The sequence below is a fragment of the Hippocampus comes genome, unplaced genomic scaffold (genome assembly GCF_001891065.2).
Source record: "Hippocampus comes isolate QL1 unplaced genomic scaffold, H_comes_QL1_v1.1 scaffold14, whole genome shotgun sequence".
Lineage (NCBI taxonomy): Eukaryota > Metazoa > Chordata > Actinopteri > Syngnathiformes > Syngnathidae > Hippocampus > Hippocampus comes.
Window position 1 is genome coordinate 1,989,098 of NW_017805839.1, and position 22,109 is coordinate 2,011,206.

Sequence of the window (22,109 nt, forward strand, 5' to 3'; positions counted from 1 at the left end):
AGCCCAAAATACATAAATGACTCACTGACATGCGGCAGATTTTCCCAAGAGGAAGTGAATTATGATTATTTAACGTCAAGAGGCATGAAAATCTTTGTTACTTTATTATTTTTTTTTTTCAAAAATCTCCGCCTATATTTCGAGGATATTTCGGCTGCAGGGCACACCCAAGGACCACATTGTTGTGATTGTTAATAGTACATGAAGGTAATTGAAGTACATTTGCTTTGACCAGACCTTCATACTTATCAGTACTCAAGAAAAAGCTCTCAATTAAAAAAAAAAAAAAAAAAGTTTGGTGCCCCTTGGCAGAGCCAACAGCTCATTGACACACAACAATATGGATGGATATTTTTCCTTTTTTTTTAAACCCCCAGACAGCACAGTGGTAAAAGTGGTTAGCATGTCTGCCTCACAATTCTTAGAAATGAATTTCAGCTCTGCGGGAAGTGTGCATGTTCTCCCAGTGCTTGTCTGACTTTCTTTAGGGGTTCCTTCCAAATTCCAAAACATCATTCTTTGATCAATTAAAGCTGCTAGATTGTCCATACGTGTGGATTTGTGTGTGAATGCTTGTTTGTCTGTATGTGCCCTGTCACTGACCGCGGTGACTAGTCTTGCCTTTTACCCATACCCATTTTAGGATAGGCCACCCACAATTATAATGAGGATAAGCACAACAGCAATAAAACCACAATGAGCCTCCTTCACGACTGTTTGGGTTTACAGTTTTGAATGGTTGGCACTCAATCACATGACACATTGAAACAGCAACTCAAGATTACATTTACACCATCACTGAGGATTGGGGATTGAACCCATGCTGCCTGCGCTGAAGTCAGGGCAGTGTACCATGACGCCATCGGTGACTACAGGAGTATGTTCATCAGAATAATCTAATCATCTTTATTGGACAAGTATGTAAAACAGGAAATTTGTCTCCAGTAGTATGAGCTACGCTAGTATTGCAATAACAAGCAACTATGACAAACAAAGACATGACACATGAGTAAATGTAGTATATCAGTAATTAGGCTGAAATATATAGTATAGTAAATACATAGTATAAAATTGGTGTGTGCTGCAAATTACAATATAATATACATGTCATAGAAATTGCCTATGCGTTTAAACTACAGATTCAAATACAAAATATACATTTTCATACAACATTCCCAAAATAAAGCCATCCATTTTCTATAGTTCTTATCCTCATTAGGGTTGCAGGTGTGCGAGAGCCTAACTGAGTTTGAGAGGCGGGGTGCACCCTGCACTGAGCGCCACTCAATCGCAGCGGACACCTAAACAAACAATCATTTACAATCACACCAGTCAACAATTTAGAGTCTTCAATTAACCAAAGTGGAATGTCAGGGGAAGTCGAAATAGCTGGGGAGAAAAAAAAAAACATGCAAGCACCTGCAAATAGGATGGCCTGGGCTGAAACAGGGTACAGAGCACATGAAGCAAGATAGAAATACAATCAAATGGAACAATGAAGTGAAAAAAAACCAAAACAACAAAAAAAGGGAAATTGTGCGGAGGGTTACATATAGTAGTCAAATAGTAAAATGTTTGACAGCACGGACACGATCTCTGGGATGTCATCTGACATGTCTGTCATAAAAATAGTCAAAATGATACTTCATTATCGGAAAAAAAGAAATGAAATCAGGCACCGAATACTGCATCCCATTAAAAATCAAAGCTTTCATCCTTCCCTATTTGATGAAGTGACATGTGAAAGTATGTTTTTTGCTGTCATGTCTCATCAGTCACAACCAACAAGCTAATCCCTGTCTTTAGCACCTAAGAATAAAAAAATACATTCAGTAATCATATTAATGAACTTTTTTTTCAAATGAAACTGCAACAGAATCGGATTCACAGAAACTAAAAGACGTCAGTGTCGGACGAATCAATTACACCGTTAACAAATTTTCCCAACTACTGGCACTGCAAAGGCAACATACTGCATAGGAACTTATATCCTGTAGCTGTAAAACACCTTGAAAAATATGTTTGTACAGGTGTTTAACATGACACAAAATAAAAATACATCAAATCTGATCACATCATTACTCTCGTCCCAAAAAGACGGTGTACATTGTATAGTGCAACGTTGTGGTTAACTTATATTTCAGACGACCACTCATCTATGGCTCCACCATCATTCCATTGTCTTCGGTTGCCATAATTGCTTCTTACGAATGGGGCAACCACTTGTAAACAGTCATCGAATGCCATTTGTAAAATGATACGTCCGATTGTGTTCTCTTGCCTTTTTCGGTCCGCGACGTTGTCATTTTAGTTCTGCTCGGTATCTCCTTTATGGTCTGTTATCTTTGGCCAGAGAGTGCATCATCCAGTTGACCTTGGTCTTCCAGCTTTCTCGCAGAGCCTCATTGAACTTCACTTTGAAACTCTTCAGTGCCTCTTCCTCTGTTTTGCCCAAAGCTAAAGAGTCCTGTTGGGAAAAACAACAAAACATGTCATCATGATAAGATTTCCTTCCACCCACTCGCTGTGATTGGTATTATTTGTGCATGCCTTTAGGTACTGAATATCCTTGAAGGAAGAGAGTTCGGGCAGTCCAGCTGCCTTCATCATCGCAAAGAGGTTGACAAACAGCGTCCCGTTCCGACACAGGATCTTATAAGCCCGCTCGCAGTATTCCCTGAACCTGAAAACAGGGATGCAATGTTCTGTCACAAATCCCAAGAAATCCTTGTGAATATACAGACTTCCTAAAAAAATGGTGTACCTCTCAAACTTCTCACTGTTGTTTGTCCGTCCTTGTTGGATCACATGGACAAAGTCGTATGTCAAAATAAAAGGCACACGTTCCCTGTTGATGCCCAGTTTGCGCTTGAAGTTGCCCAGGAAATGTCCAAAGTCGATGTGAAATAGCTAAAAAAACAGCAGAGCAGTCACATGCTGTGGTGACACTCGAGAGTTTAAACAATCACATTCTATTAAGTAATCCAAGAGGAATCAATGCAATCCAAGTTTTCTGTGAGAAGGATTACTATTAATATGATCAACCAATAATATAATATCCAGTAAATTGCGGAACTGTCGTGGTGCTCACGGATACAAGTTAGCCCCCAGTAACTAGCCTACGGATCTGCTCTAAAATAGCTCGTCAGTGATGGGACATTGTGATTTTCTAGGAATGCTCTAGAACAGTGGTTGTTAACCTTGTTAGAGGTACCAAACCCAACCAGTTCATATGCACATTCACCGAACCCTTCATTAGTGAAAAATAAAAATACAATTTTTTTTTTTTCAAAATCAAGACATAAAAAAAAACGCATTTATTAAAAACCGAAAAAAAAACCCTAAACAAAATTTCCAGACATAAGTATACATTTTTTTAATTGTGCACAAAATGAACCAGCCAGTGAAGGCCAAGCGGGCGTGTCAGAACTAACTGACATGTCGAGTCGGGTGTGCCTTAACCTCCATGGCAGAGGCTCCGTCGAACCCCTGAGACCGATTCACCGAACCCCTGGGGTTCAATCGAACCCAGGTTAAGAACCACTGCTCTCGAAGTAATCATTTGAAAATGTAAACAACCTGCAAAGATGTATAGAAATTGTGTTTTATTTACAGTGAGAAATCATTAAAATTGTCCTAACGTAAATAATATAATTATTAGTGATATCCATCCTTCATCCATCAATTGTATAAAATAACGCAGTAACTAAGAAGGAGCTCTCACTTTCCAAAAGGTTGGTGAGCCCTGTTCTCGTGCATCCTCCTCTAGTTCAAGATTAGAAATGACGCCCTCGCCCTCTTGTGGCAGATTTCATGCCTTGCATTCGTCGAGATGGAAAATGCAAGATGTACATCTCACCTGTCCATTTTCCCGGATCATAATATTATCATTGTGACGGTCTCCAATGCCCAAGATGTACGTAGCGACACATGAGCCAGCACAAGACAGCGTAAACTCCTCGATTGCTTGTTCCAGTTTGTCTCTGATGAAGAAAAGCAGTAAGAACGAGTCGGTTCCTTATTTTCTAGGGGGCCCTTAAAATGTTTATGTTCATTTAATTAAAATTATATATTTTTTTTGGGAGCAAATAACTATTCTCAAATCAAATGTTTCATCATTATAAATGATGCAGTGTCGATAAACTGGGATTTGATTCCCCTGAATCCTCAGTCAGTCCCCCCAGAAATTTCGGAAATTCCTCAGCTAAACGTCCTGTTGGGGAAGGGGGGGGGACGTTTTCCGCATACTCACTCTGGATTCTTGGATTTGAGCCAGTTGAGCAGGGCATCTTTGTTAAAGGCAGCAGTTGCCGCACTGTTGCTGTTGTTTCGTTGAATATTGGCAATGGTGTCTGAGTTCTTCACCACCTCAATAAAGCCCATCTTGTTCCCAGTGGATAAGCAGCCATATGGGATCATCCTGTTCTCAAAAGACAGGATCAGATAAGTCCAGTGTTTCCCAGGGGATGCTGTGCAGGACTATAAATAATCCCTCTTGGTCCCTACCTGAGATCCAGTCCTTCTTTCTTCCACAAATTCTCCATGAGCTGGATCATTTGCAGGGTCAACATGTCTTGCCGAAGATCTACACAATGAAGGAGTGGCATCATTTCATGGGTCGTTCTTCTCATTCATCATATAATCCATTGTGTGTGTGTGCGTGTGTGTAACTCACCATCACCATTCTTGAAGATGATGCCCATCATGTCCCCTTGAGTCCAGGGATTCTTGTACATCAACCAGAGTGGTTTCATCTTAGAATCCATAAATCTGCACTTGTCTACACTACAACAGAAAACACTTGCGATGAGCACACAACTTTTGAAATCCTGGGGCAGAGATCAAATCGTTCAAGTATACAGTGAATGGTGGAGGCATCCATAACAAAGCGGAATCTACTCTATCAGTAACAATCTCAGTTGATGCTGGGCGAAAGGCACACTGCCCCCTAGATTCGTTGCCTGTCAATCACTTGGCTTCAGCCACGTGGCATCATTTATTGTGTTTGTGTTCTGACGATTGACTCCTCCAAGATACGTACGATATATATATATTTTTTTGCATACTGTAGATGGCTGCATTTCTTATTGACTGCTCTTCATGGGATAATTATATTTATTAGTCAACACGGCCTGTGAGGTTTGTGCATGCTGTTTTTTTTTTGGTCAGTAGGCTTGTTGCACCCACCGGATACAACAGGAGGTGCACCCCCAGAGTGTCAAACCTGAATCACATATTCCGCCTTTACACAGATGGTAAGGCTCTGTTGTGTACCTATCATTAAGAAAGAGTACTGCAACCTACAACAACACGAACTCAAACATTATTAGATGACCGTATTTTCCGCACTATAAGGCGCACCTACAAGCATTCAATTTTCCCAAAAGCCGACAGGGCGCCCTATGATCCGATGCACCTTATATATGGTGTTAACAGTGTCTTTATATTTCCGATTGAGTTGTTTCCCTGTTATTGTTCCTATTCCATCGAGTGGTGATTATTATCAGGAACCAATTGTAACCTAAAAGGATTCTCCCCGACACTAATTGACATGTGCATTCGCCAACACACACTCAGACAACTAATTTGTGAGCTCAGCGCAGCCATAATGAACACGAAGATAATACCAAAAGCATAGTTAACTACTGACTATACGAAGGAAGGAGACAAGCAAGACATCCAAGGATATTTAGCCCCTTATGGATGTGAGCCCACGAAATTTGTGTGCCTTTTTATGTGAATCAATTGTCTTCTTAACCTTTGTCTTTCATTTATTGTTTTGTAATGCCATTTGTATTTATATGTCCGTGTTTGTGACCATTTTTCATGGGTTTGTTACAGCTGCAGCGGTTGTGAGGGTTCTACATAAATAAAGGTGTATTGTATTGTATTCCTTTAGCGTAGCTCCATCTAGTGGATGCATAGCGCAACCGCAGTCACTACTACCTTATAATGCGGTGCACGCTATATAAGAAAACTGCTTTAAAATAGGCCAATTTATAGTGCAGAAAATACAGTATACTGTGTGTGTGACTCTAACCAGATTTCAGCGAGGATGACGCTGGGGTTGAGTGGTGACAGCAGGTTGGAGAAAGCATCCGACTCCTGTCTGATAAACAGCTTCAGGTCCTCAGCATTCACTTTCTGGGAACCCGATTTGATGAAGTCACTCAGGACCTTCATTTTGCCTTGAGCCTCGTTCTGAACATGGGAGAGGGGCAAAATACGGATATCTGAACCTTTACCCGGTGGGTTATCTGTTTCTTTGTGCATCTTTTCAAGGTGTGTATGTTGGCACCGGTGTTGGGTTTCTTTATAAATGGAATGCGTTACCTAAAACTACGGTAGTTACTGTTTTAAACTGTATAAAGGTCATGAGTAATATTAAGTATTAAATATAAGCGGAGTACCTGTTTGGTTAAGAGTTTGATGTGGTGAATGTTACCCCTGCAATAGGCCTCAAGAATCAGGCCAAACCTTAAGCTGACAGATGGAACGTGGATCTCTGACCTGAATTCAAGACACAATGTTCAGTTATCAAGACCAGACGCACGTTTCCGTTTGCTGCTGGGCCGCGCCTCACCGGAGGTGCCAAAAGAGAAAGTGCCCTATCCTCCTGTTGAATAAAGCCCTCTCCAGCAGGAACGTCGTGAGGTCACAGTCGAGGTAGGACTCGTATTTCAGGACCTGGACCAGCTGGATTAAATACTGCAGTAGCTCGTCATCGCTGCGGGCAGAGAATGTGTGTGTTGCAAACGACTGCGTTCTTCATACATGAAAGATGAGTAATAATATGAACACAAATTTGACTACCTGAGCTTCCTTAGGCATCTTATGGTGAAAGAACGGACCGCGGGGTCTGGAAAACTGTAATCTAAGAGCTCCAAGGCGGGGATGGCAGGAAGCTCTGGCCAGTTTCTCAGAAGACTCACCATCTAAAAAAAAAAAAAAAAAAGACGAACTGATATGTATCTCCATGTATTTTCGATTCAAATCGTTTTTTTTTTTTTTTGCCACACAAGTGGAACGCAGTGAAATATGATCAAAATTCTAAACATATTGGTAAATTTAATCTCATTCAAAAAATGAGTTTGAACTTCAAAACATTGAAACTAGATGCAACACGCTTCACGTGTTAGTTTTCTCAAATCTCATCTGATCTGCTTGTAGTTTATCGTGCTACTTTATTGACAAAATGAAGTGATCCCAAACCAATCTCTGTTACCTGTATGACATCCTCTCTCTTATTCCACTTGGTGATGAGGAGCAGCTTGGAAAGATTTTCGGGATAATGATCTCGGACTTCCGTGCGGAGCTTCCACAACAGCTCCTTCTCGTCCTCGAAGCATTCGGTGTAGTTTTTGTTGTCCATTATTTCTTTCAGCTTTATGTTCTGCAGAGAGCGAGATCATGCGATGAAGCGGAAAAAATAAATGAGAAGCGAAATTACTTTCACGTATCGCAGATGTCAGCTGTAAAACGTGAATTATGGTGATGTTAACCTCTTCTTTTGTCGTGACAGCTGTATCCCCATTTGTCTCCATGGCACTTATCTGGAAGGGAGATCAGTTAAATTGACCGGATGCAAAACACTTGAAGTGGAATGCCCAGCGTTTTTGATCATGCGCACCTTGTCTAGCGGAGGATAGTAAAGAGGATAGGGCCTGATGTTCGGGAAGCGAATGAGGAGCCCAGCTGCACTGTCGACATTGGGATTCTTCTCAACTGTTCCCATCGGGTTCAACAGGTCACTTTTGTCATCTGTGAGAAAAATGTCACGTGGGATGTCTTTGATTGCTTTTTGAATGATTGCATTTTCTAGCTACTGCAATGGACAGCGCGTTATTTGACGCATACGTCAATAAGACGTAAAAAAAATTGACATTTACAATTAACAGAGTTCCTTAGTGGCTAGCCTGCTTCACCGTTCTAAGATTCTGGGTTGAATTTCAGTTTTGGCAATTCCTTGCGCAATTTGCATGTTTTCACCAATCCTTACGTATGCTTTCTGCCACATTCTCAAAACATGCATGTTAGTTTCATTGAAGACTAAATCGACCGCAGGAGGTTTTCTACTTGGAAAAGTTGATCTTGAATTAGAAAAGGTTGGGCACCCCTGCTCTAAATTGTCCATAGATGTGAGTGTGAAAAGTATTTGTCTGTCTGTGTCGCCAAGTAGTTACCAAAAGATAGATGTTGACATCCAGTTACTGAAACTTTACGTACCGTACTGCTCATACGCTGCCTGTAGACACATAAAACACATGCTAATCCGGGCAATATCACAACCTATAAAATACCACCAGGTGCCGGTCTTGCTTTGCAAACAACTTCCTGTCCTGCCAAATGTTTTTCAGGCATCTTGCAAGTATTTTACTCCATACTAGTTTTCTGTAAATGGTTACCTTCTCTGTTTCACTTTCACTTGTTTGACAGTTATAATATTACTTAGATCACAGGTGTCAAACTCAAGGCTCGGGGGCCTGATCTGGCCCGCCACATCATTTTATATGGCCCGCGAAAGCAAATCAACAATGTCAACTTTCATGATGCTTGCTAAAATCTCAAATTCTCATTTGTAATAAATACGAGTGATACTGTAAGCATTTTCTTGTTACCAAACCTCTCATTACAATAACTTAAACAATAGGTGAATAAACCGTTATTGTTGACTTCTTCATATGGTTTCAGTCATTACGGCCCTCCAAGGGAAACTAACTAAAATCTGGCCCGCGAAAAAAATTTGTTTGACACCCCTGACTTAGATCATTGGCTGTTTAGTTAAACACAATTTTATGGCAGCAGACTGTGCATGAAGATAAATATATCGCCCTTATTTCTATCCATCCATCATCCATCCTATTACCTTAGTGCTTGTCCTCATTCATTTTGTGGGGAGGTGAAGCCTATCACAGCTGACTGACAGACAAAAGGCGGTGTACGCCCTGGACTAGTTGGCAGCTCATCGTAGGGCACGTAGAGATAAACAACCTTTCACACTCACATTCACACATATGGACAATTCAAGAGTCCTCGTTGAATCTAACATGCATGTTTTTGTAATGCGGGATGAGTACCTGCAGAAAACTATTTGTAACTTTGTTGTCACAAGAGTGCACTACATTGCTCAAAGTACCAGGAACTGATGGCCACGTGGACAAAAGAACCTCGTCAGTCTTCAGCTGGTCCTTATAGTCAAACACCATGGTGTTCCCCCAGGCTATTGGACAATCCTAGAAAAACACACATAACACGATTTATACTGTATTTCATCTAAAAGTCACTGTTGTGCAGTCTACGCTATGTCCGAAATTAGCTTTACTTCCGTTGGTCTTTCTGGCACACGTCTGTGGGACTTCTCTTCCAAGCAACAGAAGAGAGAAGTGTTGCGGAAAGCAGAAGTGAGGCTACCTGAGTCCAATACTGTACCATGTTTGTGAGGCCCACACTCAACGCGGCGATCACAATTGCTGCTGTGAGAAATTGTCATACCGTACTGAGCATGTTGCGGTCTTACGCTGTCAATGAAGGCGGAAGTCTCATCGTACTGTATAATTCTGAGACTGACGTGAAAAAGTATACATTGATCGTCAATTATAAATCCTGAATTGTAAAGTATAAATAAGTTGTGTTCCAGACGCATGTGCAAATTTTCAAGTGACGATAAATCGAATGCGTTACTTTCCATAACCTTGTAAAATCCAGAAAACCGTTTAAAAATAATAATAATAATAATAATAATTACCATAAGTTAAAAGAGATGGTCTTTATTTATTAAAAAAAAAACTTTATTCTTGAATGTCACCCTTAAAAATAGACTTCCAATGAAGTGTCAAATCCGTGTGCCATTGTTATATTAAGCAGTATCGTCGGTATCTGCTGAATGTAATAATTAAAGTAATTTTTAATCTAACTTTATTATGTTTAACCGTTCCAGGGACAGCGGTTACTGCAGTGGACAGCTTATCAAGTTACAGGTTATCACTACTTGTGCATGAAAGGGTTAAAAGCAAGTCATCAGTAAAGTAACCAAGTTACTTTTTCACGGTAACTGGCAACTCTGGGAACAGATATGACTGATACATGTTTGGACATTTGCCATCTGTTGAATACGTGTACAAAATGATTCATATCGCTGACATTTTTGAGAAACACCTTGTTTCACACTTAACTTTTATGACTGTGTGACTCAGGTCCATAAAGCAACAGCCTTAAACACCTCACAAGGATAGGAAGCAATTATATTGACTGAACAGTTTGGCTGGACGATGGGTGTCTCGGTTTGACGATTCTTTACAGACGATTTACCAGAAATGGGAGGTCAATTCAATCGTAAAGAGGACAGTGGGTGGGGGTGAAACTAAAGCGTGTGAAGATGAGTTGAGTATTCCTTGAAAACATTTGCAGACTTCCTTAGAGTGCTGCACAGATAAAAGAGCTGAAGCAGATGGAGTGTGAACCACAGCCTGGCCACTGAACACACTTGCAAAACTTGACACATACTGTACACGCACGTGCACACACATGCATGCATGCATGCACGCACACACACACACACACACACACACACACACACACACACACACACACACACACACACACACACACCCCCGCACCCCCCCACCACAACGTAGGATAAACACAGACTATGCACTTTACACACGCTCATCTTGACACCCAAATGCACTCTCACTCTCATCACAACTCACCACTTTCTTATTCTTCTTTTTGGTGCCTCTGGGCTTTTTGGCCTTGTCGAAGACGGCGTAGAGGGCGAAGCACAGGCGGCTCATGCGAGGCAGGTCCGCCACGTTGATTTCAAACTCCATCTTCTGGTCCCAGAGCGGCTCAGAGCATACGGCCACCTCGGAGCTTGTCACCACTTTACAGAGTAGCTCGCTGCCATGGAAGAGGCCAGCCTGCACCACGAGCTGGTGGGGGCATAGAAACACGAATGGGGGACAGACACGAGTAATGCAAAAATAACACTTTACTGACAAATCATTACTAAGATGTTGGTCATATTAAACCATTTCCATTCTTGAGTGAAATGACCAGACATTGTCTCATATCCCCAGTCAAGTCCACTTATTGGACAGATTAAAAAAAAAAAAAAACATTCGCAGTGCTATATAGTATGTGTGTGTGTGTGTGTGTGTGTGTGTGTGTGTGTGTGTGTGTATATAATTTATTTATATAATATATACAATAAATAGAATTTATTTATATAATATAGCACCTGATTTTAATCTGTGCTGATACAAAAACTAATAGGTAGTAGGTGTTTGATTTTGTTTAAAAAAAAAAAAGGAAATACAATGATAGTCTATTTATGCATTTTTTAAAATTGTTATCTTGTTACAGCTCATCAAAGTTACTGCACTAGAATTCCACAAATGTTTTTTGTTAAAGAAAAGCACTGTAACCTGTTACAATTCAGAGTCTGTAGTATTGTAATACTGTAAAGTATATGGAAATACAGATAACATTTTGGAAGCAACTTGTCCACAAAGGTCAGGGGACGAGGGCACGACATGCAGCGTGGAGGCAAGCTATTGTGACAGCGGAAGATTTACAAGCTCGACGAGATGATTAAGCGTTTCCTGTGTCACTCAGGCTATGAGTCAAAGGGTGTGCACTTTGCATTTCCCCTCAATACACGGCCACCGGAGCCAAAATGTAATATCGTGCGACCATTCATGTCCTGCCCTTTGCCAAATCAAGATAGCCCATGTGTGTATTGACTAAACGTATGAGCGTCTATTCTCCCCCAGGGGCGTGTTTTCAAGCATCTGCCCTGCCAACAATTGACATGACTGATGATGATGCGACGGGACACATTTACCGTGAGTCATAAGGCAGCAGCTGGAAGTGCACTTACACAAGGCAAAGTAGCCTAAACGGTAACAGAGTTAGTGTACAATATGATGACACACAGTCACCCATTAACAGGATTCCCTTGTGCATATTGTGGCTGGAAATACGAAAAAGTAGTTACGCAGTGTTGCCGAATGAGGATAGGTGCCCTTTTTCTTCAAACAAGACACTCTCCCTAAATGTGTCAACAATAGAAATGAAAGGGAGGGAGGGAGGGTTTTTCTCAGAATCTGCAACCCAGAATGAGGCATCTACAAAAACAGATATAGGCCCTCCCCACTTCCTGTTTTGAAACTTTAACCAACCGCTATGATGAATTATGGGAAGCGTGTGGTCTGAACCAATCTACCCCGCCTGCCCCCTGCGGCCCCTACTCATGTCATTGAGATGACAAACTGTCATTTAGTACAAGCGAAATGGAGATATTGAGAGGACAGCGTGGTAGAAAAAAAACCTACTTGGACGCACGCCTACCTTCATTCTTTCATCCGCATTGACTCGGCTGCCTTGCACAAGGTGGATGTAGAAAGTTTCATGGATGGACCACAAAGAGGATGTATTCTGCTGCGTGAGCGAGTCAGAGGAGAAAGGACATTTATTCCCTCTCACGTCTCCATTGTGTGCAATTATATTGCATAGAAAGCATGCATGCCATGTTGCCACATTTCCCTATTGAGCAGTATTTCAAAAGATGGAAGCAAGTAAAACGTATGCTGAGTCGAAACTAGAAGCAACAGAAGAACTCCATATTGCACTTTCGTTTGACTTTGCAGTGCATATTTTTGGCGTCTTTGCATTTGTGAGTCAACTGAGGTGAAATTAATTTGATGGGATAAGCTGCATATCAGGATTCTTGGGAATTGCTGCTTGAGTCATTTCCTCCCTGCGTGTCTTTCTAGCTTGTTGTACACGGCAGCCATGTTTGCCGTTCCAAAAGCCAAATGGGTGTGACTGGCAGATACAAATCTATTTCACTGGCTGATGAGGCAGTAATGATTGAGGCTGATGAACTAGCTGCGCTTACATTTTATAATGTACACTTTGATAATCAAACGCAAACGTGTGATTTTTATTTAGGTTTTTTTTTTTTGTCATATAAAAAAGACACGTCTTTCACATCATACGTTTCAGCAGGGGCGGGCAGACTGTTGTGCTTAAGGGGAACATTTCATTTTTAAAGCAGATGAGCCATTTGTAGAGAAGGCAAAAATGTTTATTTTAACACTAAAAGAAAAATTAATCGTAATGTTTTGAATCATAACCAATTGTGGTTGACTTTTTAGCACGTCCGCCTCACAGTGCAGAGGTGCAGGGTTTGATTCCGGCTCCGGCCTTCTTGTATGGAGTTTGCATGTTCACCCCGTGCGTGCGTGGGTTTTCACCAGGTAGTCTGGTTTCCTCCCACATTCCAAAAACATGCGTGGTAGGTCAATGGAGGACTCAAAATTGTCCCTAGGTGTGAGTGTGAGCGCAGATGGTTGTCTGTCTCTGTGTGCCCTGCAATTGGCTGGCAACCGGTTCAGGGTGTACCCCGCCTACTGCCTGAAGACAATTGGGATAGGCTCCAGCACGCCCCGCAACCCTCGTGAGGGTCTGTATATGTAAAATAGCATATTTTGATAATACTTTGTTTATTTAAAATACACCACTTAACCAAATGTAACATTTATTATTTTAAGAGAACAATAATTATTTATCTTCATTCTTCTCTTCTTCTTCTTCTTATTATTATTTATAATTAATCAACCAACTGTTCAATCACATTAATAAATGTTAATTCACTCTATCTGTAATGTTTGACTTTGCAATAAATCAATTGACCAGTTACTAAATGAGATAAAGTGAAATGAATGCAACAAATACGACAATGCTCTTGCTACTGTAAATGCAAGGACAGTTTGTCCACTCCCTGCTTTCCGGTGTCTGCATCTCATTTCAAAGCAAGACATCAAATGTCAATCATTGACATTGTGACGCTCAGCACGTTTCAAGTGTGCCAAAGTCCGCGATGTCCCGGTGGAACAACTGTGACGACGACCGGAAGAGTTTGAGAAGTGTTTGTGAAAGACACCAAATGCCCGCTGACCTCTTACCTTCTTGACAGGCAGAGGCGGAGGTCTGGACAAGGAGCGACTCTTGCACACCTGACTACACATCCGCCCGTGCTCCTCTTGATACTTGCTAATGGTGGAGTGGTGCACCATGGTGAGATGAGGATTTTGGCCAGTTCTCAGACAAGAGAAAATGTACTGGGAGAAAAGAAAAGACATGAACAGCAGTGACTTTGCATTTGTATTTCTTGTGAAGACACACATAGTTTTTTGTTCTTTAAAAAGAAGTTCTCTTCCCCTGCCAACCGGTTCGGCTGTTAAAACCTTAGACCCCCCCCCCCCCAAAAAAAAAATCCCTTTTGAATTGCGTGCCATAGGCGAGGCAAAGCTAGGAGGGTCAAAGTCGTCAGCACGTTTCATGCGTGCGGATGTCAAGAAAACCAACATTAAAAAAAAAAAAAAAAAGTGACACCGTATTTTATAGCGTACGTTGATGCTTGACATTGACGAAAACGTAAACCTCATGAAATATTATACTGTCTGTCTTGTCCAATGTTACATGACCAGTAACATTGGACAAGACAGACAGGAGACAGAAGAAGACATGTTTTATTTTCAAAGTTCACCCTCCGTGCTTCGTGGAGCGCAGGTTAACTCCTGCTTGGGAGGCTGTTTGTTTGCCGTCTCGGTTAATGCAGTCCAAATCTTATTAGGGCTTGAATGGATGCAGTTGCTTCCTGCAGTGCTGTTCGCTGGACTGATATGCGTTAGGCCTGCAGGTAGCATCAATGGACTGCGCTGCCAACAAAACCTTGAATGGTTCAACAATATTTACAGTTTGACATTAATATTTGACATCAGTGGAAGAAGATGGGTTGAAATTAGGTTTTGGTTTCATTTGTGTCAATATTGACATTGACATAAATCTTGACAATATCGACAGAAATCTTACTTCACAGTTTAGCCCGATGCATATTCAAATTAGCTTTATGCTACATTAGCTCACGCTCAAAACTTGCCAAATATTATCCACTATTTTATTTTGTGTCATTTATTAAACTAACCAACTGGCCCAATCAATCAAGCAAACAGTGCCTGAGTATTAACAATACCGATTTAAAGCTACTTTGCTGCTGTTAGTGTCAGGCCCACCATGAGTATTGGGAAAACATGAACATGACAAAAGACAACAGAACACAATAATTCAAGCTATCAAAACAAACTCCAAACACAGTTGCTCAATTTCATAATAAAAGTTCTTCAAATATTGTGACATCATATTGATATTAGTACAGACCTCTAAAGTGAGAGGTTGCCATGGAAACCCAGTCCAAGCCAGACTGCCATCTGTACATTACAAAGTGTATTTTAAGGCCAGTTAATTACATCAGGGTGTCATATATTTGCATTATTTCATGTGAACCTCTTGAAAGACATGAATGATGAATATCCATCCATCCATCCATTTCCTGATCCGCTTATCCTCACAAGGGTCGCGGGGCGTGCTGGAGCCTATCCCAGCTGTCTTTGGGCATTCTGAACCGGTTGCCAGCCAATTGCAGGGCACACAGAGACGGACAACCATCCGCGCTCACACTCACACCTAGGGACAATTTTGAGTCCTCCATTGACCTACCACGCATGTTTTTGGAATGTGGGAGGAAACTGGAGTACCCGGAGAAAACCCACGCAGGCACGGGGGGAACATGCAAACTCCAGACGGAGCCGGAATCGAACCCTGCACCTTTGCACCGTGAGGCCGACGCGCTAACCAGGGCGCCCCGTGCATGAATAAATGATGACTAACTTACTTTAAACTGGCACAAAGGGTGTCTCCCATAGATGAACTCCCACCGGCCGTTGACCTGTAAGGTGTAATCCTCGGGCTCTTGTCGCAGCGAGCGGAAGACCGTGGCCTTCTTCTTCAGGGCGCTCCTCATCAGAGCCAGCGGCAGGTCCTGTGGCTCCTGCTGCACCATGAAGCTTTCCTAGGACAAATTCACAGTGACGTCTTATTCCTCATTGCGATTTTGACGACTTGCAAAGTGGAGTTTGCGGTGTGGGAGGGGGATTGCATAGGTGCTCACATTTACTCAGAAGCTTACTTTCCCTGTAAATGCTCTCATCTGCAGCTTCTGTCTTCACTATACAAACTGCATTCAATGTGAACTCACATCAGAAGCCTCAAACTGGATATTGATGAAGATCTTGGTGTTTTGTGACTTGCCGCACATCGGCAAAGAGCAGCATGGCTCCAGGTCACACGGGTACATGTACGCCATCCACTGTTGCCATGGGGAGGCCTGCCTCAGTTGAGCCTTCTCCTCGCAGAACGCTCGTATCTTCGTCCGAAACTCACTCACCTCGTGGTTCTTCTGGGCATCAAACTCATGCAGACCTGAAAATAACAAACGTAAAACATTGGTTCAAACCGCTTTGTCTGACTTTCAAGACAAGTCAAGAAACGTCCCAGTCACCCCTGTATTTCATTATTATTTATTTAAATTGCTGTAGTTCTACAAATAAAAAGGCAAATATAAGACCACAATTATACCAAAACAATCCGGATTAAACAGCGCCCCCCCCTGCCCTATTTTTCAGGGAGTGGTCTGCTGGCGCAGCAGCATCTCAGCTGCTGACAGGGACAAACTGGACAGCCTGATAAGGACGGCCAGCTCTGTGACTCCCACCCAATGTGGGACACTATCAAAGCAAAGCGCTCCGTTATAGCCTTCCTTGACAGAGTCCTCAACCCCAATGCATAGCGTATACGGAGTATTTATTGATACACATATTTTGCTACATAGTTCTGGCTGCTGTTGCTGCTGTTCACATGAACATCCGTATATTGTTTATACAGTGAATAGTATTTATTGTTCATGTACTGCTGTCACATATGTGGCTGCTTTTCACTTGCATCTTGGATGATGTTGTAAATATGGACATAGACAGATGGGGAGTTTGGGAGCTTGAACATGATTTTTCTAGTGTGCCACTACTGTTATCGTATTGCAATGCTTCCGGCCGTTGTTTGTCAACACTACCTACTACGCTAAATGCTGCTGGTGGAAGCATCGCATAGATTGTAGACCTTACAAATGCTTACACTATGTATTTTTCTGCACTATAAACCATACCTAAAAACATTCAATTTTTCTCATAAAAATTGTGCGCCTTATAAAACTGATGCGCCTTAGATATGGATCAATATTCTGATTTTTTTGGACGTCGTATTTTAAATGTTTGGCAAAGCGCTTTGTTACAACTGCGGCGGTTGTGAAAGCGACGATTGTGAAAGCTCTATATAAATAAAGCTGCATTGTACTGTATTCCCTCTAGCGCAGCGCCATCTAATGGATGCACAATGTAACCGCAGCCGTTATTGTAGCTTCTATCCTATGTGCCTTATAATGCGGTGCGCCCTATACATGAAAAAAGTTTTAAAATAGGCCATTCATTGAAAATGTGCCTTATACTCCGAAGTGCCTTATAGTGCGGAAAATACGGTATGTTTTATTCTAGGTTTAGACAAGGTACGATCGCCGCAACTACAATTGTCAGGTTTGGAATTCCACTCGAGCATCCAAAATGTGAATTTTATCGGCCTGGTAGGGTGGCTGGTGACGTCGGCAAGTAGGTCTACGTGTGAGTGTCTGTGTGTAAGCTGTGGCCGACAGCAGCTCCTGCGTGAGTGTTCTCCTTGTGTTGAAGTGTTTTACTGTTCTCCCAAGACAAACAAAATATTACAGATGCAGTAGATGCTTTGAATTAGCCACAAAAACAACTATCAATCACCAGGTAGCTAGATGGGCCTCGAAAGTGACTTTTGCTGACCTTTGCCAATCAAAAAGCTGATTTGGCTGTTGTTGAGTTTCTCAACGCGGTCGCCCTCCCTGGCCACCAGCCTTAAAACACCCATGAAGGGCTGGACGTCACTTATGCGCCTCGACTCCTCCTCCAGCTCCTCCCTCTCGCCCGTCTGCTTGATGCAAGTGAAGACGTAGGCGTCTGGATGACCCAGCGCCATGAACAACGCCTCCTCTCTGGCATTTTCCCAAACCATCTGGGAAAAAAAATAAAAATAAAAGAATGAAACAAATCGCTCATCAACTCAGATCCAAATTGGAATATGACAGTAAATATCATTTTTCCAGAGTATTTGTCTTCATTGAGATCATGGGTGAGCTGTCTTTGGGTGACAGAAATGAATTAATAATTGGCTAGATTCTATTCATTACAATACGGTACATCATATTATATCATAACCGAATCTCATCTTCGGCCCTGTTTTCTGGATTTTGCATGTTCTACTTGTGCTTGCATGGGTTTTTTTCCAGGTACGCCAGCTTCCTCGCACAAATTCTAAATCTAATTCTACCCCGTTATTGGCTATGCACCAATCCAGACTGTACCCACCGCTCACCCAAAAATCAACTGGGATTGCCTCCAATGTATCATATTTTTTGTTTTCATCTTTTCCAACTTGGGTTTGGGAGATTTTGTTTGGCCCAGTGAAACCAAGGTTGCAGTTTTCGGCCGAGATTACCAAAACTCAACCCTGCTCATCACCAAAAGTTAACATTATACACCAACAGCAAAGCACGATGGTGGCAGCATCATGCTTTGGGACATTTTTTTTTTTTTCAGATCGAACTGGGGCATTGTATTGGGGCAAGGAATTATGAACTGTTCAAATTAGCAGTCAGTGTTCGTACAAAATTTTCATGATTCTGTATGAAGGCAAAAATATTGGTGGAGAAGCCAAGAACATAAATCTAGAACGGTTGAAATGTATTTGGCATCAACCTGAAGTCCTCCTTTATATAGTGGCTTGTATGTGCTGACTCTCATTTCACATGAGTTTGACTGTGATTGGTTCATTCTGAACACTGCCACATTCCCATTTACAAGGATGTGTGCACACTTGTGCAACACAGAATTTCAGTTGTTTATTTTGACTTCCCCTCTCAAAAAAAAAAAAAAAAAAAAAAAAAAATGAAAAGGGGTGTCTCGACTATATTTTTACAAATAAAGACCTTCCTTTTGATAAACTCCTTACCCCACATCCAGGAATCTTTGCAACAAATAAAATGGCACGTTTTATTTTAACTGAATTCATATATCATTGTCAGTATTTTAATTTCTCAAGGAGAAAATCATTTTAAACTCTGCTGTATGTTTTTATAAAAAACAACAATTAAGCGGTGGCATCTTCTGGCAACAACTGCTCTTCTGTCCTGAAGTTCATCCAAAATGTCATAACCGATCTTTTTTTTTTTTTGGACCGAGAACTTAAAATAGTAAATAAAATGCGATTAAAACATGCAGAAGAAAATACGGAGATTTTATATTTATTCTAGAGATGACAAATTCTTACTAAAACACTGAAACCAAAACTGGATCAACAACTTTTCAAGCCGGAAACTTCTGGAGCACTTTTTACAAATGAAAAAAATAACAAACAAAAAAAAAAAACCATTGAGTCATTTCTTAATTATCTTAAAAGCTTCCAAGAGTATCATTACAAAAACAAAGCTAAATCAAACTGTCTCTGAGGTGGCAGAGTGGTTGGCATGGAAACAGCACATTCACATTCATAAGGAGATTGGCAGCGAAGCGGCCGAGGAGAAATGTGGCTTCTGTAATATCCAAAATTAACGTTGACAATGGAGATGATTCAGCTAGTTAGATTTTTTTCCTAGACATCTCGAACCGAAATCTTGCATATACTGGACTGTTTTTAGTGCTCATACCGTCTTGATGCTCTTGATGGTGTCCTTGTGAGACACCGGGAATGTGAGGTAGATGCCAGTGGGCAACAGGAAGTCCATCTTGATGCCTCGCTCGCCCTCCCGCTCCCACTCCTCCTGCATCCCATACTTCCCCGGGGGCATGTTGTTGACGACGGCCTCTCATTTACGGCCAGCTCCTCCGCGCTGCTCACCACCACACAAAATGCAAATGCTTAAAAAAAAGTATGGCTACGACTGCCGCGTGCGTGTGCGGTTTCAATGTCATAACATGCAGCTTTTTCTAATATCGTGTGGCTTAGGATCATGAACAAAAAAAAAAAAAAAGGGAATGACAATCGAAACAGCGTGGCAGTGCAGGTGTACACCGCCACTACATTACTAATTCCTCGGGAATTTAGCATTACCATATTATCTTTTGTAGTGTTCTTGTTTGCAAAGGTGTACCTAATGAATTGCTCTTCATGTGTCGAGGAGGGAATATGGCACAGTAACTCATGATACAATACTATCGCAATATTTTTCCAAAAATACTGGTAGTATCACAACAACTGGTATGTCTGGTTGATGGTGTAAAAAAATGGAATTAGGAGGTATTCCAAAAATAATTATCCATCCATTTTTCCATTTTGTACAGCTCAAATTCTCAGGGTCACAGCATGCTGTGAATGGGCGAGAGGTGATGCACACCCTGAAGTGGTCGCCAACGCATTGCAGGGAAGGTACATATACAGCTGACAAAAAAAAAAAAAAAAAAAAAAATCACATTCACATCCAAGGTCAACCTAGTCCAAAATTAATATAAGAAGCATGTTTTCTTAAGGAGGAAATATTTTGCAAGCATGGGGAGAGCATGCCAACTCCAAACAGAAAGGCGCGAACCAAAATTGAAACCCTGAACCCCAGTGCGGTCAGGAGACGTGCTGACCACTACAGTCAAGTCTTATGGTGACACTTATTCAAAGTAGTTGCATGTCATGAAAGATATTTTTCCATCAATCTGACATAGCGCTATAGTCATCGACTATGATATTATTGAGATACTTTACCGATGGGACTGACAATATGATGACACAGTAACTGAGCAATGTGATCAATTATGAAATGAAAACTAAAAACATATAGAAATGAAATGATTGCTCCATTAACATAAACATAAAATCAGATGAGTCAGATGAAACGCTGGTCTCATTATATATTTTTATCCTTTTTGAATTTGAATCAGTTTTGTCAATAACACATGACAATCAAGCTTCTGAGAAAACCGTGCTATTGCAACATTCATCAGAAATAAAAGTGTTTTTTGGAAACGCGATAGTACGCTTCCAACGAATCAATTACGACGTCAGGACAAGCATAAAGTAATTCTACACTATTGATTTTGGTAAGGGGACACTTGTAATGTGTGAGCCATATAAAGCAACATGAATGACACTGTACTGTAGTTTTAAAACAGCAAATGAGAAGTAAACTTTCGGGAGAGAAACATCTGAAATTGTAGATTGAGTCTGGTATTAATCATGACGACAGTCTGCGGAGATTAGTGTGAACGAGTGGAAAACACTTGCCTGAGAGCCTTACACGCCGCTCATCGACCCCTTCAAGGATTGCCACGGAGAAGATGGAGGCTGCTATGCCGCCATCGAGGACACGAATTGCGCATCGTGAAGCGTTGCGGCCATTGTGTGGGGTTCACGCCAAGTGGACGAGAGTCTGTGGGCGACCGCGTGGAACGCGTCCACGCTGGGATGTGGCAAGCGCGCAGACTGAGTATCTGCGCTTTACCGCGAAGGTGCCCGCGGTTAAGGGACCGTCTGACAAAAGTCCAGCTGTCCTCCGCGTCAAAAACAAACGTAAAAAAAAAAAAAAAAAAAAAAAAAAAAAAAAAAAAAAAACAAGCTAACAAGCTAACGTAAAATCTTCAGAGCGATGCTGTGTATCAAGCCAATAAATAAATAAATAACAACAACAAAAACATTATTTAATGTATCTGAATCAGTATTTCCACATTCTTATGAAATGTTATCTGTCTATCTAGTTTCAGAAGTTCACTATACCGCACATAAAAAAACTTTAAATATTATTATTATGATTAGCTATTATTTGAGGGGGGGATTGTTGCTATTCAGGCAGATGTTTTAAGCATGTTTCCTCATCCAAGTGCCATTGAACAAAGTCCACCTGCCTGTCAGGATGAATGTCAAGTGCATCTAAAGCTGAGGTTCAAATTCACACACACTGTGCATAGACCTACATTAGGCACAAACAGTATTAGTTCAAGTGAGATTTTTATGCTTCTACTTGATGTGCTCCTTATTTGGTGAACTGTTTTCCCAATTTCAATTTTATAATTACAATCTCCCTAAAATCTGTCACAAACATTCAATTTTTTTATATTAGTGTAAGAGTAGCAGTACCCCATAAGGGCAAT

The 22,109-nt window shown here is 41.3% G+C and overlaps 1 protein-coding gene across 2 annotated transcripts; it reads right to left on the bottom strand.

Moving 5' to 3' along the window:
- Positions 1-882: 882 nt before the first annotated feature.
- Positions 883-21,479, bottom strand: pik3cd (phosphatidylinositol-4,5-bisphosphate 3-kinase, catalytic subunit delta). Of its 2 annotated transcripts, none has more exons than XM_019888010.1 (23): positions 21,247-21,479; positions 19,682-19,864; positions 17,763-17,991; positions 16,103-16,326; positions 15,740-15,916; positions 13,971-14,126; positions 12,352-12,438; positions 10,710-10,931; positions 9,137-9,233; positions 7,631-7,761; positions 7,503-7,553; positions 7,226-7,393; positions 6,814-6,935; positions 6,584-6,727; positions 6,411-6,510; positions 6,041-6,201; positions 4,676-4,785; positions 4,507-4,585; positions 4,253-4,420; positions 3,860-3,983; positions 2,765-2,910; positions 2,551-2,683; positions 883-2,467 (listed from the first exon to the last, which is right to left on the bottom strand). In XM_019888010.1, exons 2-23 carry the CDS (start codon positions 19,820-19,822, stop codon positions 2,330-2,332), a joined length of 3,108 nt encoding a protein of 1,035 aa, XP_019743569.1. In that variant the 5' UTR covers positions 19,823-19,864; positions 21,247-21,479; the 3' UTR covers positions 883-2,329. The 2 variants fall into 2 exon arrangements, with proteins under 2 accessions (XP_019743569.1, XP_019743568.1); XM_019888009.1 differs by having other exon boundaries at positions 12,352-12,441; positions 21,247-21,478.
- Between the last annotated feature and the right edge of the window lie 630 nt (positions 21,480-22,109).

Coding starts and splice junctions, on each gene's coding strand:
- pik3cd (XM_019888009.1), bottom strand. CDS start 19,822: ATGCCCCCGGGGAAGTATGGGATGCAGGAGGAGTGGGAGCGGGAGGGC. Junction 7,394..7,502: donor CTGTCACGACAAAAGAAGAG/GTTAACATCACC, acceptor CGCTCTCTGCAG/AACATAAAGCTGAAAGAAAT. Junction 4,586..4,675: donor CATCTTCAAGAATGGTGATG/GTGAGTTACACA, acceptor TTCATTGTGTAG/ATCTTCGGCAAGACATGTTG.